The 18,030-nt window shown below is 37.7% G+C and overlaps 1 protein-coding gene across 8 annotated transcripts in view; it reads left to right on the top strand.

Moving 5' to 3' along the window:
* Positions 1-17,792, top strand: part of MME (membrane metalloendopeptidase) — a 149,870-nt gene extending 132,078 nt beyond the window's left edge. For 6 of the 8 annotated variants that reach the window (XM_025376021.1, XM_025376023.1, XM_025376024.1 and 3 more), the window contains exons 19-23: positions 1,448-1,581; positions 1,688-1,753; positions 5,373-5,468; positions 5,803-5,879; positions 14,453-17,792. In XM_025376021.1, the coding sequence (XP_025231806.1) occupies positions 1,448-1,581; positions 1,688-1,753; positions 5,373-5,468; positions 5,803-5,879; positions 14,453-14,552 (473 nt within the window). In that variant the 3' untranslated portion in view covers positions 14,553-17,792. Of the gene's footprint in view, positions 1-1,447; positions 1,582-1,687; positions 1,838-5,372; positions 5,469-5,802; positions 5,880-14,452 lie in introns of those variants that run through there. The other 2 variants (XM_025376022.1, XM_025376028.1) reach the window with 2 other exon arrangements.
* The last annotated feature ends 238 nt before the right edge of the window (positions 17,793-18,030 follow it).

Here is an 18,030-nt window from a genome sequence, read left to right as displayed (position 1 = left end):
TGAGGCAGGAGAATGGCGTGAACCCGGGAGGCGGAGCTTGCAGTGAGCCGAGATCGCGCCACTCCCCTCCACCCGGGCGAAGAGAGCGAGACTCGGCCTCAAAAAAAAAAAAAAAAAAAAAAAAAAGAGATCAAAAAAATTCTCATAGTGAGGTGAGCAATGTGTACTTTACACTCTGGCAGAATGAAGTAAATATTCCTATTGGGAAAATACTATGGTGTTTGTCAGCAGCAGTGATAATGCTTGGTCTTAGTTTCCTGATTGTATATGACGTGTCTTGTCATACTCTTAAAAGACAGGCTGCATGTATACGTCTTAAAATCAGATGTAAAATCAGAAAATATTGTCTCTGCAAGTGCTCATAAGACTCTTAAGCTGCTTTGGGTCAGAGACTTTTTTTTATTTTTTTTCATCTTGTACCTACTACCTAGTTCAAGTCTTTGCAAACAAGCACTTAAATGCCACCCTAAATGGCAAAATCAATTTAGAGTTTCAATCAAAGCTGAATTCCTGAGAGGAATAAAGACATGAAATAGTAAAGAGGTGATAGTTAAATCTATGACAAATTTCGTTCACAAATGGAAAGAAAGTAGAAAGAGAACAATAAAGAGAAAATAATCCCCATTTTAGAGAGCCAGAGAAAGAAAAAGAGACAGGAATGTTAGAATTCTTAAAAAGACTTACTAAGTGTCTATTAACTCAAACTATGCAACAGTCTTTACAGGTAGGTTCTAATACTGTTTCTGTTTTCCAAGTAGAAAAAAATAAAAGCACATGAAAGATGTGCCCAAAGATACAAAGATAGGAACTGGTGGAACCAGGAGGTGTGTTCAAGTAGGTTGGCTACATAGCCTTTTTCTTAATCACTACATCATAGACAAATATGAAAAAAATGGTAATATTAAGTGTCAAAACACGTGATACATATAAATGCAATTGGAGCTCAAAAGGGAGAAAGATCGATGTAATTTATGATTGGCAGGGAAGCTACAGGAGAAAAAGACTTTTGTGTGTGCTCAAGGTAGAGGCAAACTATGAGTCCACAGTGTCCTATGAAGGGTCCAGGAATATAAAAATGCCAGAATAAAAATGTTGACCATTTAAAAAATCTCAAAATATCAAAGTAAACAGACTTGGGTCAGGTAAAAACCATTCAACAGAACAAGGCATAACTTCAGGAATATTTTGTCTGGCGGCCTCTTCTGAGATATCAAGAGCCAAATGGGTGAAATGTCTGGGTCATTGCTGAGACACATCAGCAAAGAAAGCTCTGGCAGTCCAGGCTTTGCCAACTCTGTGATGAGGAGGGATGACAGTTTCTCTCATTGTCTGCCTAATTTAATGTTCTGTCACACAGCAGTATTTCAGTCCTTGCACTTTGAATTAAAGATATCTTATAATTCTTGTTGCAATGAGTTCCCATTTTACTTAAATAAATATGTTATAGGCAGAAACTTTAACAAAGATGGAGACCTGGTTGACTGGTGGACTCAACAGTCTGCAAGTAACTTTAAAGAGCAATCCCAGTGCATGGTGTATCAGTACGGAAACTTTTCCTGGGACCTGGCAGGTGGACAGCACGTATGTCATTAGCATTTTCTTGAAAAGTTTTAGACACGTTCAATCTTAAGTGTATTACTGGTGGTTTTTTTTTAAAACAATCCTAATAAAGTGTCTTTTTTAACAGCTCAATGGAATTAATACACTGGGAGAAAACATTGCTGATAATGGAGGTATTGGTCAAGCATACAGAGTAAGTAAAAAGATTTTCTTTCCATTTTAGTGATTTAGACTGTTTCTCATATTTAATAATTCATTTACAACCTTTTGCAAAAAAAGAAACTCATATAATATAAGCAATAAAAGATGAATAGAAAATGGAAAAAAATATGAGGAGAAAGAGTTGTGAATATGCTAACCGTAAGGGTGAATACATTGATGTGACAGAGCTGAACACTTAAGTTTGCAAAGAGCCGAGAAGAAAAGAAAACATGGAATATTATATCAACTGAAATGAGCAGATAGCAGGTTCACAAAGGAGGCAACATTTTTCTAAGAAATAATATCTGAAATGATGTTTTTTAGAAGAGATGTCCCATAAGAAGGGTTATATCAGGGTCATTGACCAATATAAGAAACAGGACCTTCAGTTTTGTTGCAGGTGAAGTAGCATTTGGGAACAAAAATCAATGTAAACCACAGGCATATTAAACCATAGTTCACATATAATACAGTAAGGGACTGATGTGATATGGTTCCAGCACATGACCTTGTAGTCAATCACACTATTATACACAGAAGACTATTATCAGTGGAGCATCGCTTAGAATCCCATTTAGCCTTCCATTCATTCTTGCGTTCAATACATATTCATTGAGGCTTAATAGGTTTGGCACTATTCTAAGAGCTGGAGATAATGCAGTGAATGCTTTATAAAAGGTCATTATTTGAGGATCTGAGCAAGGGTTAAAAAAGAATCTAGTAGATGCCATGTGCATAAGAAAAAGCAGGGAATTTCATAAAAGGGTGGAGGAATGATGGTCTAGGAAGCAACAAAGAGGAATGAGGATGATTTTGAGTGTTTTTCTCAACTATGAAGTAGCCCATATGTAGGAGAACGAGCAGTGTCTACTTGAGATGTCACAAGGAACAAGTTGTTCCTAGGCTAGAACTAGGCTTCTCTAAGACAAGGATGGATGGAATGATCCGTGGAGAAAATGAGGATGTAGAATCATTTGTTCATTATAGAAATGTTTGGATTAGAGTGGAGGAGGAGAAAATCAATGGTTGGGTTAGGGAAGGGGAACACCAGAGAAGTGGAGGAAGAGGTGACTGATGGGGCGTGCAATTTGGCAGTGACCAGAGATGATCAGAGTGTGAAGCTTGGAAGATTAAGTCAGCTACAGGTTTCCAAAAGAATAAGTCCAGCCAGTTCCAGGGACATGGTAGATTGCTGCTGCTTTGAATGCTTAGCAATTTTTTTACTCAATGCCAGACACTTTGCATTTTGTCTTTTTTTTTTTTTTTTTTTTGGAGATGGAGTCTCATTCTGTTGCCCAGGTTGGAGTGCAGTGGCATGAACTTGGCTCACTGCAACCTCTGCCTCCTGGGTTCAAGCGATTCTCCTGCCTCAGCCTCCCAAGTAATTGGGATTACAGGCGTGTGCCACCATGCCTGGCTAATTATTGTATTTGTAGTAGAGATGGGATTTTGCCATGTTGGCCAGGCTGCTCTCAAACTCCTGAACATCAAGCGATCCACCTGCCTTGGCCTCCTGAAGTGTTGGGAATACAGGCGTGAGCCACTGTGCCTGACAACATTTTACTTCTTTGGGTGCTGGATGTTCTTTTGTTCCTATACATATTCTGTTGCCCAGGCTGGAGTGCAGTGGTGGGATCTCAGCTCACTGCAAGCTCTGCCTCCCGGGTTTATGCCATTCTCCTGCCTCAGCCTCCCGAGTAGCTGGGACTACAGGCACCCGCCACCTCGCCCGGCTAGTTTTTTGTATTTTTAGTAGAGACGGGGTTTCACTGTGTTAGCCAGGATGGTCTCGATCTCCTGACCTCATGATCTGCCCGTCTCGGCCTCCCAAAGTGCTGGGATTACAGGCATGAGCCACGGCCCCCGGCCTGTTCCTATACATATTCTTGAGCTTTATTCTAGGATACAGTTAAATTCCTGGAAAATGGTTTGATCCTTTTGGGTCTTGCTTTTGTAATATTCGTTGAGATGGGGGCAGTGTTCAGTCTAGGCACATTATTCTCAACTGCTGAGATAAGAATCTACTCTGTGAATCTTGGGGGTTTCCATTCTTGTCCTATGTAAGTACCATAAATTGTTATCTCTAGTCCTTTTGGGATATTGTTTTCCTAGCATTGAGTATTTTGCTCACACACGTCTTCAGATTAAGACTAAGCTGAATGCTTGAGGATAGCCATCTGTAATCTCTGAGGTTCTCTTTTTGTGTAGCTTTCTCCTCTTTAGTAACCTGTTCTTGGTGTCCCTGAACTCTCAGCTCCTTCTCCTCAATTCAAGGAGTCTCCCCAGCTCTGACTGGTTTTCTCCTATGATGTGGCCTGAAAACTCTCAGGACAATAAGCTCAGCAGCGATAGGACTCACTGAAAGTAATGTTTAACATCTCTCAGGGGTCATTCTCCTTTTGCCTGATGTTCAGTGTTACACAAACCATTATTTTAAATATTTTGTTTGTCATTTAGTTGTTTCAGCAAGAAGTTAAATCCAGTCCCTATCACTCCATCTTGACTGGAAGTGGAAGGCATTGGCACTCAATATTCCCATGGTGATTCTAATACACAGCCAGATTGAGAATCACTGCTATAAAATCCAGCCAAAGTTGGGATTGATAGTACTTCCATGGAGATCCTTACCTAGAGCAAGTACAGAATTGTAACGATGATGCAAATGACAATTGTGCAAATATTTTATTACATTGAAAATATGTAAATTCTTAACATGTAATACCTTGTCCCCTGCTAGATTGCAAGCTCTCTAAGAGGGAGCAGGTGCAAGCCTTTCCCATATCCCCAGCATTGTTAGTTACATAGTAGAGGTTCAGTAAGTCTATGTTGATGGTAAGTGGCAGAAATGAAATATATCTTCTGCTCATCTAGTTGGTCACCTTCCTTTGTATTAAATTGGAAATGACACATCTCAGAACGATTATTATTAATTCCTTTTAAAAGTTTATTTAGTAGAGGAAAACTCATTTTTTTCAGTAGTGCACATAAATCTTTAAGAATTAAGAGCACTTTTTGATATTCAAATTACCTAAATATTTTCCTTGAAATGTACCTGAGGCTTTGTCCATTTTGTCCTGTCTTCAAAAGACGAGAATAGTTGCATATTATTGTCCTCAGACTCATAGGAGACTAGGCCTCTAAGGGATCTCAAGAGAACCCTTTGACTTGGCAAGAGTCACTCGAACTTAGTCTGGTGAGTCTATTTTGCTGAGAGAGTAGTAACTAAGTTAAATGTAGCAATTATAGACTTCCTTGGCAATTCATTTGTCCTGACTGGTCTTATTCATCAATTTATAAAACAACATTTAGATAAGTTTTTCATCACTTATTTAGGTCATCCATTCATTCAATTGGCATTTATTGATCACCTAACATGTACCAGGCTCTTGTCATCTACTAATCAGTATCTTGTTCTTTTCAGAGCATTTGTAAATAAATTTGATTTGCCTTTCTAATCCATAAAATAGCTGTAGCTTACCATAACTAAATGTATTATTAGGGTGATTTTAATATAAAATATTAATTACTTGGTGACAAGATCTTTTACATAGGTTTATATATATAACCTTAGGAATTATAATTATTGTTTTTCTATTTTATCAACTGCCTAGGCCTATCAGAATTATGTTAAAAAGAATGGTGAAGAAAAATTACTTCCTGGACTTGACCTAAATCACAAACAACTATTCTTCTTGAACTTTGCACAGGTATTGTGTCTTTCTTGATTGATAGATATGAAAACCATTTTGAGTTATAATTTCACAGTAAGTTAGATGTCACATGCTGAATTCCCTTGTTTTAATCAATTGTGGCAGAGCATTTGACTTGATTCACTTTCATTGTTTATAATAGACTGTTGGATCATATTAATGATAAATAACTATGTTCCTGGTTGCCTTTCATTGACCATTATTTGAAGAGAGAATGGTTGAGGAATGCAGAATTCCAATTTAAGTTTTCTCCCTCCCCTCAACTTGCTCAAACAAATAATCCTTGATTGAATCTGAGTACATGCTTTGCTTTTCCTATTCCTATCTCTAGGTGTGGTGTGGAACCTATAGGCCAGAGTATGCAGTCAACTCCATTAAAACAGATGTGCACAGTCCAGGCAATTTCAGGTGCGTGAGTATGAACAGCAATCAAGGTGCTCTTATATTGGGTCCATTGCTTCCACATTTGGAATTTAGACTTTTCTAACTCTGATTCTTTTACACTGGGAAATTCAGTGCTTTTTGTTTGTTTGTTTGTTTGTTTGTTTGAGAGTCACAGATAGGATCGAGAGAACACATTAGAGCATTCTACATAAGCATCGCCTTGGCCGCTCTCTTTCTTCGAATCTACGATAATTATAATTCCTTAGAATGTATGAGGCCCAGGGCTTGATCTATTCCAACAAAGATGTCGTCTCAGAACAATGGCTCAATTTAAAGCTAGCACAAAGACATTTCTAAGAGGCTGTGAATGGTTTAGGCCCAGGCCAAATGAGCTCCAAATTGCGAAGAAAAATTTCAACATAAAGGAAAACTTCCTACTAATTAATTAGAGGTTTTTCAATATGGAATAGCATTATTCCCAAAGCTTCAGGAGAGAGTACATTGAAGCAGAGGTCAGAACAGCCCATCAAGGATGTGAGAGAAAAATGCTCTACAGGGTAGAAAATTATTTGTATATTTAAGTTTTTATTGTTGTTCTGGTTCCAAAGATCCCTCATCGACTATTTTTCATTCGTAACAACAGAAGTGTGTGTGTGTATGTGTGTGTGTGTGTTTTAAGGGTAAATGGAATGCCAACATTTTGTCACGGAAATTATTATTTTCTCTGGAGGTAAGGAGATTTTCTTGGCAAGATCTAGAAGAAGTTAAAGTTCTTCCCAAATTAGAAAATCTAAGAGAACAATGATTGAAGAGAGTCCTTCTAACCAACATTTGAATGTTAAATCGCAGATCCTATGTATTTGTTTAAGAACTGAATTCCTAACGCTACCCCTTTCCCATATACTAGAACACTTAGTCACTCATTTGCTGATCAACAACACCTCTCAGGCAAGAAAGTTTAAAAAAAAAAAACCTAAAAAATGTGTAGGGTAGTTGGAAAATGGAATTTGAGAACAAAAGAGAACTAATGGGCAGGGCGCGGTGGCTCACGCCTGTAATCCCAGCACTTTGGGAGGCCGAGGCGGGCGGATCACAAGGTCAGGAGATCGAGACCACGGTGAAACCCCGTCTCTACTAAAAATACAAAAAATTAGCCGGGCGCGGTTGTGGGCGCCTGTAGTCCCAGCTACTCGGGAGGCTGAGGCAGGAGAATGGCGTGAACCCGGGAAGTGGAGCTTGCAGTGAGCCGAGATCGCGCCACTGCACTCCAGCCTGGGCGACAGAGCGAGACTCCGTCTCAAAAAAAAAAAAAAAAAAAAGAGAACTAATGGGCTAAATTTCAAAAGGTCTACATAAAATGAATGTAAGCATACTGCCCAGATCATTTACTCTTGGGAAAAAAACACATTCAATTATGGAGAAAAACATATTCAGTTATGAAACAATAAAGTAGCTCATTTAAAAATTAAAGAATTTACTCAGCTTGTTAGTATCATCATTGTCATCATCAACATTATCATAATCATCTAGTATTTGCCTTAACATTTCTTTCAATATTCATTCACTCAATAATTGCTTATGGTATGCCTATTATCTCTGTAATCCGGGCGCGGTGGCTCAAGCCTGTAATCCCAGCACTTTGGGAGGCCGAGACGGGCGGATCACGAGGTCAGGAGATCGAGACCATCCTGGCGAACACGGTGAAACCCCGTCTCTACTAAAAAATACAAAAAACTAGCTGGGCGAGGTGGCGGGCGCCTGTGGTCCCAGCTACTCGGGAGGCTGAGGCAGGAGAATGGCGTAAGCCTGGGAGGCGGAGCTTGCAGTGAGCTGAGATCCGGCCACTGCACTCCAGCCTGGGCGACAGAGCGAGACTCCGTCTCAAAAAAAAAAAAAAAAAAAAAAAAAAAAAAAATCCAAACTAACTTTAGCTCTGCTAAGATATTCAAATTAACTGCTTTATAGGTAATGAGCAACAAAAGTGACTGGATTAATTCCCACTGTGGTTTATTCAAGAAACTTTTAATTTTTTTAAAGTTGTCTTTTTCTTTACTAAAGTGAACTTAAGCTTTGAAGTAAGAAACACTTGAGTTCCAACCATGGCTTCACTATTTACTAGCGTTAATGTAACCTCTGTGCCTCAGTTTCTTGATATGTAAAATGAGGATTAAATTATCATGAGAGTTGCTAGAGGATTAACGTTAATATAAATGAAGAGCCTATGTTGTGTGTGTGTGTTTGAAAGTTCATACTAGGATTATTTGTAGACAAGAGTTATGAACAGAATAAGAATTCTTATGTATTTTGCAATAGTTCCCTATCAGTCAAGGCCGTTTTGGTGCTCATTTCTTATGTTCTGCACATTTCAGAATGTTAGTAACTGATCAGTGGTTAAGTAAAACATAGATAAGAATATAACTGTTTTCTAGCTCCAATTTTAAACTGAAAACAATATTTTGCTATAAATAAATTAAATTATTTGTATATTTAAGTTTTTATTGTTGTTCTGGTTCCAAAGATCCCTCATCGACTATTTTTCATTCATAACAATTGTGTGTGTGTGTGTGTGTGTGTGTGTGTGTGTGTGTGTGTGTGTGTTTTAAGGGTAAATGGAATGCCAACCTTTTGTCAAGGAAATTATTATTTTCTCTGGAGGTAAGGAGATTTTCTTGGCAAAAGATTGAGCTTACATTTAGTTTTGGAAACAGACCATTTCCTGGCTGTACAAAGTAAAACATATTTTTTAAAGAACTCTAAAAACTAATAGATACCGAGTTGCTATTTAAGAATTGTGCTTAGTGGTTATATAGAAATATTTCTGAATTAGATATTTGTAACCTTATATTTAAACAGCCATAGTATTAAAACAAAAAGCAAAATACGCTTGATACAAAGCTGCGTCTATAAAACCGTATTTGCTATGTCTAACCTATTGTTATTTTAGTCTTCCTGACTAAAGCTTTATTTATGTTCTTTAAAATAAACTTTAGAAGTTAAGATATAAGAATCTAATTCTAAGGATAGCAGCTAGCATTTATAAGCTCATACAAACCACCATACAACCTAATTTGTCAAGGGTTTGCCCTACATATCTCCATAAACTAAAACAGATGTCCATAAAAATCTAGGTGAATTTCAGTAATATTATTGTAATACCTGGTATATCTACCATCCTCAGAGAATGAGAGGTTGCAAATTAAGTTTTGATAGGTAAAATTTGTCTCTTTTAAGTATTAACATTTTTATCTTAACAACTGGATTAAAATTTCTTTATTAAAAATATATTTCTGCCTTCCTACCTTAAAACAATATCCTGAAAAAAAAAACCTAACCTTTTAAAAAATTTTGATGGCACAGACTACTTTATGATTATTAGTTATGCTTTTACTGTTTATTAATTTATTCTGTGGAGCTATTTATTCTTATATCAATTGTGATGCTTTTTGATTTATTTTGGCTTTTATTAAGGTTTTTCTGTGTGTTTGTTTCTTTCCTAGTTTTCTTTCCTATTATTGTATTGCCTGCCTTTAGTTCCCTAATTCCTCCATTTTGATTAGCTCAGAAAACATGTGGTTAAAATTAAATGGTATGTAAGCCAAAAACATTTTTCTTTTAGTAGTCTAGAAATTGAATCTGTAATTTAAATACTGACTTCATTTTGGAAATGCAGTTTATGGTTAGCCATCTATCGTCATTTCAGGGAATGGTTATTATAATATTTATATGTAATCTATAAATATGTTTCTAAAATTATTTAGATGTAATTTTCTATGCGATATGTAAGGGTCTGATAATTTTGTAAAGCAAGTCCAAACAGACAAACTGATTTAAGTGCTTAGATTGCTCAACCTTATCTTTCAGTCAAGAAGAAAGGGCACTTTTTAGAACTGACACCACTAGCAAAGTAAGAAATGTTTTTCAAAGCTTAATTTCTAATATTTTTGAAGGAATATTTTGTCTAGTGTTTTATATAGACATGTTCAACTAATAAGGCTATTTTGTTCCTTCATAACTCTGTAATTTAGCAGGCTAATAAGCCCTCTTTGAAATTCTTCTGTTTCTTCAATTTCCCTTCAATATTAGCATTGGTTCCTGATATTTTATAGATATCAGTATAGATTTTAGTGAGTTTTGTAGAATTTATATTAGCCCCTCCAATCTTTAGCTGATAACTAGAAATCTATTCCAGCATTAATTTCTTTATGAATGTATAGCAGAACATACACTCATCAATATGACTTTGCTTTGAAAGAACCATAAAAATTAGTTAATGGTGAAGATTGGATAGCTTATTCCTGAATGAAACCAGTTAACTTTGTAGCTAAGTCATTCATTTACAAGAATTAACAAAAGGTTGTCCGAGGACCCATTAATTGCACACAGTAATTCAGAAGTCCAGTTGTAGTACGCAAGAATAGTCAGATAGTATATAAAGTCCATTCTTGGTCACAATGCCAAATCTCTTAGATGTTTTTAATACAAGTAACTGTTTGCCAAGGCCAAGAACATCAGCAGTACAATGAGTTATTTTACATAATAAAGTAAAAATTTCAAGTAAATCACCTTAAGAAATCATCAATAAAAGCTTTATTATCTTCTGTTAGTAGAAACACAAGTACACAGTTTTATACAGCATGAAATTCATGTACATATCTTCTAATAACAGAAGATAATTCATGTAATACGATCTCACTCTTAGAAAAAATGTATTTTATTAATAATGTATTCACTTTTCAAAATAGATTATCTAGGCCTGGTACAGTCGCTCATGCCTGTTAATTCCAGCACTTTGGGAGGCTAAGGAGGGAGGATCACTTGAGCTTAGGAGTTCAAGACCAACCTGGGTGACATAGTGGGACCTCATCTCTATTAAAAACAAAAAAATTGCCCAGGCCTGGTGGTACATGCCTGTAGTCCCAGCTACTTGGGAGGCTGAGGCAGGAGGATCACTGGAACTCAGGAGGTCAAGGCTGCAGTGAGTCATGATCGCACCACTGCACGCCAGCCTGAGTGACAGAGGGAGACCCTATCTCAGAAAAAAATAGATGATCTATTCAAAGATTTGATGTCATCAACACCAAACATTAACTAAGAAAGTAAGTGAAGCCCTCGTGTGTTGTTGACCTGTTCAGGATCAGATTAAGTAGAGTCTTTGGATGGAGAGAGGATGGGCAGAGCGGGCGTGGAGAGCTGAGTGCACAGCAGGCTGAGTGTTTCTGCAGTGCCCACTCTCCGCAGTGTTGTCTGAAGACTTTTCTTTGAGGTGTTTTTTTGTTTGTTGTTTTAACTTAATTTTGAGATTTATAAATATAAATCCTAAAAATACTTTTTAAGAAAAATATAAAATTAAGTAGTGGGTTTGGACATTTTTACTGAAGTACTTGTTCCCATATGATTAAATCTAAGACAGAATCCTTTGGAAAAAAATTAATTAAAAAAAAAAAAAAAACTTGCAGCTCTTCCAGTCAATGACTCGTGGCTTACCTGGTCAACCAGGGAGCTTGCTCCCCAGTGTGAGGAATGCCCAGGATGTCAGGATGACTGTCTTTAGCCAGTACCTAGGCATCCTGAATTGGGAAGAAGGTTGCATGAATAAATCAAAGCTCCTCTCTAACATAAAGAATCCTTGAGTTCCACAACCTGAAAGACTAAAGACCAATGCAAATTCCTAATTTCTAAGCTCTTTTGATTCCTACACAGTCACTTTTGACTACATTATAGAAGTGAATTTTTTTTTTTTTGGCTTATGAACAATGGAAATTTATTTCTCACGGTTCTGGAGATTGGAAGTCTAAGATCAGGGTGCCAGCATGATCGGGTTCTGGTGAGGGCCGTCTTCTGGTTTGCAAACTGCAGACTTCTCCTTGTACTCTCACATGGTCCAAAGAGTGAATGTGTTTTTCAATATTTCAGATGTAAGAAATGGACATTTTTTTTTAATCAAGTTAAGCCAAACTCTGAGCTCTTAGACCAAGCTAGGAGATGAGCCATTTACTTTCAGTGACTTTTCAACGTGCTCTTTCAGGGTTATTCTGGAATCTGAAATCATCACACAGGCATAGAAATTAGAGAATAGCTTCCATGTTCAGTCCACCATGGTCACTGCTGACATCCATGCAGTCCAAATCCTCCCAGTCAGTGTTTCCATATCCTTCCAATGCTCATGAGCTCCAGAGCCTTCACTCTTCAGGTCCAGGTTCTCCAACAACCATACGCCATGCTATCAGAGGGACTCTCAGAAGGGGGTCTGAGGTCTATCAAGTCAATCACTTCTCACTGTGTAAATAATGAGCGAGAAGCATCTCCTTGTCATTCACACAACCTGCCTTTACTAGAACTCACCCCATTCTTGGGAAGGCCAATCATCTCCCTGTCAAATGGACTAACATATAAATTCCCCAGCTCCTGGCTCCACTTCACAACCCCAGGAGATTATTTTCATTTTTAAGACTCCTCTAGGGGTCCTAAAAAACAAACAACTAAAAAAGGTTACATCCTCCGTGAAAGATAGGGGAGTTGTGGTGCAGAGGAATAGAGAAGTTAGTTGATGCATTGATGGGTGACATATTAGAAAGTCAGACTTACAAAAAATCCACATGGATCTCTATTTTCTGGAATGAGGAAACGGAAAGAAAATGCTTTTTTTTTCTTCCTGTTGGTCCATAATATCAAACAAACAACAGAAACACTAAGTAGTGTTTTTCTTCCTGATGCCCTATTGCTTCTCTGCAGGTAATCACTGTGACCAACCAGATCACAGGTTCATTCATTCAGTATGTACTGAGTCCTGTGCTGGACTTTGGGGGCACAGCAGGGAGCAAGACGTACACAGTACAGCATCTTCCCTCAGTATCTGTGGGGGATTGGTTCCCCTGCCTGCAGATACCAGAATTTGTGGATGCTCAACTTCTTGATATAAATGGTGTAGTATTTATATATAACTTATACACCTTCTCCCTCCTGTAGTTTGTCACCTCTAGATTACTTATAATACCTAATACAATGTAAATGCTGTGTAAATATTTGTTATACTGTGTTCTTTAGGGATTAATGATAAGGAAAATAAGTCCATATGTGTTCAGTACAGACACAATATTTCCCCCACATATGTTCAGCCACATTTGGTTGAATCCACAGATGTGGAACTCAAGGATACAAAGGCTGTATTTTGCCCTCATAGAAATTAGTCTAGTGGGTGTGTCAGGAAGTAAAAAAGGAGAACAAATCATTGTAAATGTGGTAAGTGCTTTGATAGGGATAGTCCCTGCGAGAGGAGTTAGTTTAGGTGGCATTCAAAGAAGGGGTCCAAGGAGGGGATATTTAAGCAAAGGCATGAAGGCTGAGGAGTTAGTCATGTACTGACTGCTAAGCAACTTTCCAGGGAGTGGGACCTGCAGGTAGCAGGAGGCCCTGAAGAGGGACAGGGTTTGGCTGGTCTGAGGAATTGAAGGTAGGTCAGCATAGTTTGAGCCTAAGGAGGAACAGGAAGAGAAATGTACCACGAGGAGGCTAGAGAGGAGACTGGAGCTATCAGGAGGACATTGAAGGCCATGAACAGGAGTATAAATTTCCTTCAAGTCCATAGAAGGCTTTAAGTAAGAGATTATGGAATCTGATTTAAATTTTAAAGATCATTCTGACTGTGGTGTGGAGAATGGTTGGAGGAGAGAGAAGTGCTAAGATGTACACACGGTAGTACACCTGCCACATAGGGAGAGCTCCGTAAATCAAAATGGACTCACCTGTCACTTGTGCCTAGTCCTTGCACCACTCCAGTCCACTTGTCTCTGGGCACCTCCTCCCAACCCAAGCAAGCATGGTGGGCTGGCCTCAGCAGGAAGAGAAGGGAAGGAGGTGGTTCAGGTTCAGGGTGGGTGTGAAAACATCACCTCTGCATCAATGTACTGACCCATCTCTCCCCTCAAATGCTGCTAGGTGCAGATAGTGAACTGGACTGGGTTGTTTTTGCCCACTGGGGTCAGAGATAAGAGGAAAGTGGCATTTTGCCAGCCCTTTCCAGTTATTCAGGCTGAATCCAGTTTCTGATATTTAAGGAGCCCTTTTGGAAAAAGGAAAATAATCCTCTATCAAATCAACAAAAAATATCTATTTAAAGTCTATTATGTTTAAGTCATTATGTGAGCCCTTTCAAGACATCTACCGTGAGAGGTCATGATTATATTCTTTGACCAAACTCTTATTATAATACAACTCCAAATAACTGCATTTTCAAATGTGAATTATTCATTTGTTTTACAAACACACATAATGCTTATAAATTACTAACTCTCCATGACAACCTTAAGATGCATGTTCTATTGTGCAAACACCAAGGCACAAAGAAGCTTCATAAGCAGGATTCAAGCCATGTAGTCTGTCTCCCAAATCTGTGCTTTTAACTCCTGTACTTTGTTACCTCTCCATTTAAAAATTCTGTTAATGAGAAGGCACTGACTCGTTGTACCAGGTTATTTTAAGTTTAACTTCAAACTCCAAATTCATTCACTTGACCTGCAGAGGGAAATGCTGCAGGGCTCCAGTGTGGTATGGACATGAGTATCAAATGCTGATGGTGACTTTTTTTGTTTGTTTCAAAGGATTATTGGGACTTTGCAGAACTCTGCAGAGTTTTCAGAAGCCTTTCACTGCCGCAAGAATTCCTACATGAATCCAGAAAAGAAATGCCGGGTTTGGTGATCTTCAAAAGAAGCAGTGCAGCCCTCGGCTAGACTTGCCAACACCACAGAAATGGAGAACTCTCTAACTGAGAGAAAATGGGCCCTAGGGGTCACTGTACTGACTCGGGGGTGATTAACAGAGAGAGGAGCATCACAATACAAATAACATTAGGTTGTTCTAGAAAGGGTGTGGAGGGAGGAAGAGGGTCTGAGGTCTGTCAAGTCAATCACTTCTCACTGTGTAAATAATGCTTAATTTCTAAAGATAATATTACTGTTTATTTCTGTTTCTCATATGGTCTACCAATTTGCTGATGTCCGTAGAAAACAATGCAGAACCTTTGAGGTAGACCAGGATTTCGAATCCAAAGGGAAAAGAAGATGTGGAAGAATACAGTTAGGCACCAGAAGAACAGTAGGTGACACTATAGTTTCAAGCACATTGCCTAACTACTAGTTTTTACTTTTATTTGCAACATTTACAGTCCTTCAAAACCCTTCCAAAGAATTCTTATACACATTGGGGCCTTGGAGCTTATACAGTTTTAAACTCATTTTTGCCATACGTCAGTTATTCATTCTGTGATCATTTATTTGAAGCACTCTTAGAGCAAAAAATGAATGTCTAAAATCGTTTTTTGTTGTACCTGCTTTGACTGATACTGAGATTCTTAAGGCTTCCTGCAATTTTCTAAGCAATTTCTTGCTCTCTCTATCTCTCAAAACTTGGTATTTTTAAGAGATTTATATAAATGTAAAAATAATAATTTTTATATTTAATTATTAACTACATTTATGAGTAACTATGATTACAGGTAATCAATGAATATTGAAGTTTCAGCTTAAAATAAATAGTTGTGAACCAGGATCTGTAAGGTGATATGCAGATGAAAATTTGAGACTATTTAAACTTATAAATCATATTGATGAAAAGCTTGAAGCACAAACTTTAGGGTAAAAATTGCCATTGGACAGTTGTCTAGAGATATATGTACTTGTGGTTTTCAAATTGGACTTTCAAAACTAAATCTGTCCCTTAGAGTATGTCTGATAAAAGGGCAAATCTGCATCTATGTAGCTCTGCGTCTCCTGTCTTTTCAGGTTTGTCATCAGATGGAAATATTTTGATAATAAATTGAAATTGTGAACTCATTACTCCCTAAGACTTTGTGACAGCTGTCTAACTTTAGAAGTGCATTTCTGAATAGAAATGGACCTTCTAGAATTCTAAGTCACGAAGAGTTCTGGAAAAGAACTGTTTAGTGTTTGATAGGAATTCATCTTTTGAGGCTTCTATTCCTCTCTTTTGCTGTTCTATTGACTATTTTAGTTTATTACCAGATTAAGATTTTACAAAAGAGGTGCACTTCCAAAATTCTTACTTTTCCTAACAAAAGACGAAAGCAGGGCTTTTCTATCTAAATAATGAGTATTAGTTCCCTGCCTCTTGAAAAATGCCCATTTGCCTTTAAAAAAAAGTTACAGAAATACTATAACATAGGTATGTAAATTGCATAAAGCATAAGTATACAGTTCAATAAACTTAACTTTAACTGAACAATGACCCTGTAGCCAGCACCTGTAAGAAACAGAGCAGTACTAGCACTCTAGAAGCACCTCCTTGTCACTTTATTTCTCCCAGAACGATAACTATCCTGACTTCTAATATTCACTAGCTTTGCCTGGTTTTGTCTTTTATACAGATAGAATCAATCAGTATGTATTCTTTCGTGCCTGGCTTCTTTCTCTCAGCCTTAACATTTGTGAGATTCCTCTGTATTGTTGTGCTGATTGTGGATCTCATTCTCATTGCAGAATAATGTTCTATTGTGAGACTTATTACAATTTGTTCGTCCTATTGTTGATGGGCACTTCAGAACTTTCCAGTTTGGCGCTATTACAAATAGCGCAACTATGAATGTACTGCTTGTTACCATCTTACTTGAGCCTTCAATGGACTTATTTCTTCAAGTCCTTCCAAATAGTATTATAAGCATTGAAATTATAGTTTCAGGCCAACTGTGGATACCCTTACCCTTTCCTCCTTTATCACAACCACCATGATAATGGGTAATTTCAAGTATACTTATATCTATATTTCCTTAAAGTAAATTTAAAACTTACCTAAGTGATATTTGTAGTTGAAGTAATAGGAGCTTCCAGCTCTAATAAAACAGCTATCTCTTAACTTATTTTATTTCCATCATGTCAGAGCAGGTGAAGAGCCAGAAGTGAAGAGTGACTAGTACAAATCATAAAACGCCACTAGACTCTTCACTGTTAGCTTTTTAAAACATCAGGCTCGCATCCCTATGGAGGAACAACTCTCCGGTGCCTGGATCTCCTCTGTCTATAAGTATAAGATTTTCTGGGCCTAAAGATAGATCAAACTCAAAATAGCAATACCTCCCTATCCCTAACACATCCGGACATCGTGAATTTTACATGGTACTCTTGTTGAATTCTACAGGGCCTTCTGATGTCTCTAAAACACTACCTATTCTTTAGAGTTGTCACATCAGATAAGACATATCTCTAATCCCATCCATAAATCCAGTTCTACTGTGGCTGAGTTCTGGTCAAAGAAAGAAGGTTTAGAAGTTGAGACACAAAGGATTGGGAGCTGATGAAACTCACAAATGACAGTAGGAAGAAGCTCTCCACAATACCTGTTGGGAAGGAGTCTGCCTCCATGCCAGTGTTCGAGTGGATTGTAGGTGCAAAGTGGAAAGGATGCTGTCCAAAGAAAACAGTCCTTGTTCCAGCCCTATTCTGCCACTCCTGACACGGTGACCTTGGGTATTTGCTGTATTCTTTTGGGCCTCTGCTTCTCTCACCTAAAAATCAAGAGAATTAGATTACATCAGTGGTTCTCAGCAAGAGAAGGAGTATGTGTCCAGTGCTGCCTTCCCATGAATCTGTCTCCCAGTTATGAATCAGTGGGCAGGATAATCTGAAAACTCCCATTTAAGTGTCTGAGTCGAGTTAGACAAAATTTTAGTCCAAATAACAAGTACCAAAGTTTTATCAAGTTTGGGTCTGTGCTGCTGTTACTATTAACCATTTAAGTGGGGCAAAACCTTGCTAATTTTCTCAAAAGCATTTATCATTCCTGTTGCCACAGATGGAGTACTCAAACTAAAAGATATTTGTTACTTTGGAAAGAAGAAAGACTCTATTCTCAAAGTTTGCTAATCAGAAATTTTTATCAGTTTCAAGTCTCAAAAATACAAAATAAAAACAAACATTTTTAATACTATTGCTTTTATGCCTAGTCAACTCTGTTCCAAACTGCCAACTCCTGTGTAAATCTCTACCCCATTTATGTCTTGAAAAAATATTAAGATTAAATGGAGCTTTTATCTCTGTAATCTTGTACTTCCCGCTAGCTTCAAATTGAATTTTTAGAAAATGAATGATACAAACTTCGTATTCAATATGTCCTTGTTTTCCCCACCCTTTTTCAGAGATCACCATGATTTTCTGATTGGATTTTT

The sequence above is a fragment of the Theropithecus gelada genome, chromosome 2, assembly GCF_003255815.1.
Source record: "Theropithecus gelada isolate Dixy chromosome 2, Tgel_1.0, whole genome shotgun sequence".
Classification (NCBI taxonomy): domain Eukaryota; kingdom Metazoa; phylum Chordata; class Mammalia; order Primates; family Cercopithecidae; genus Theropithecus; species Theropithecus gelada.
This window is presented reverse-complemented; position numbering and strand designations above follow the sequence as displayed.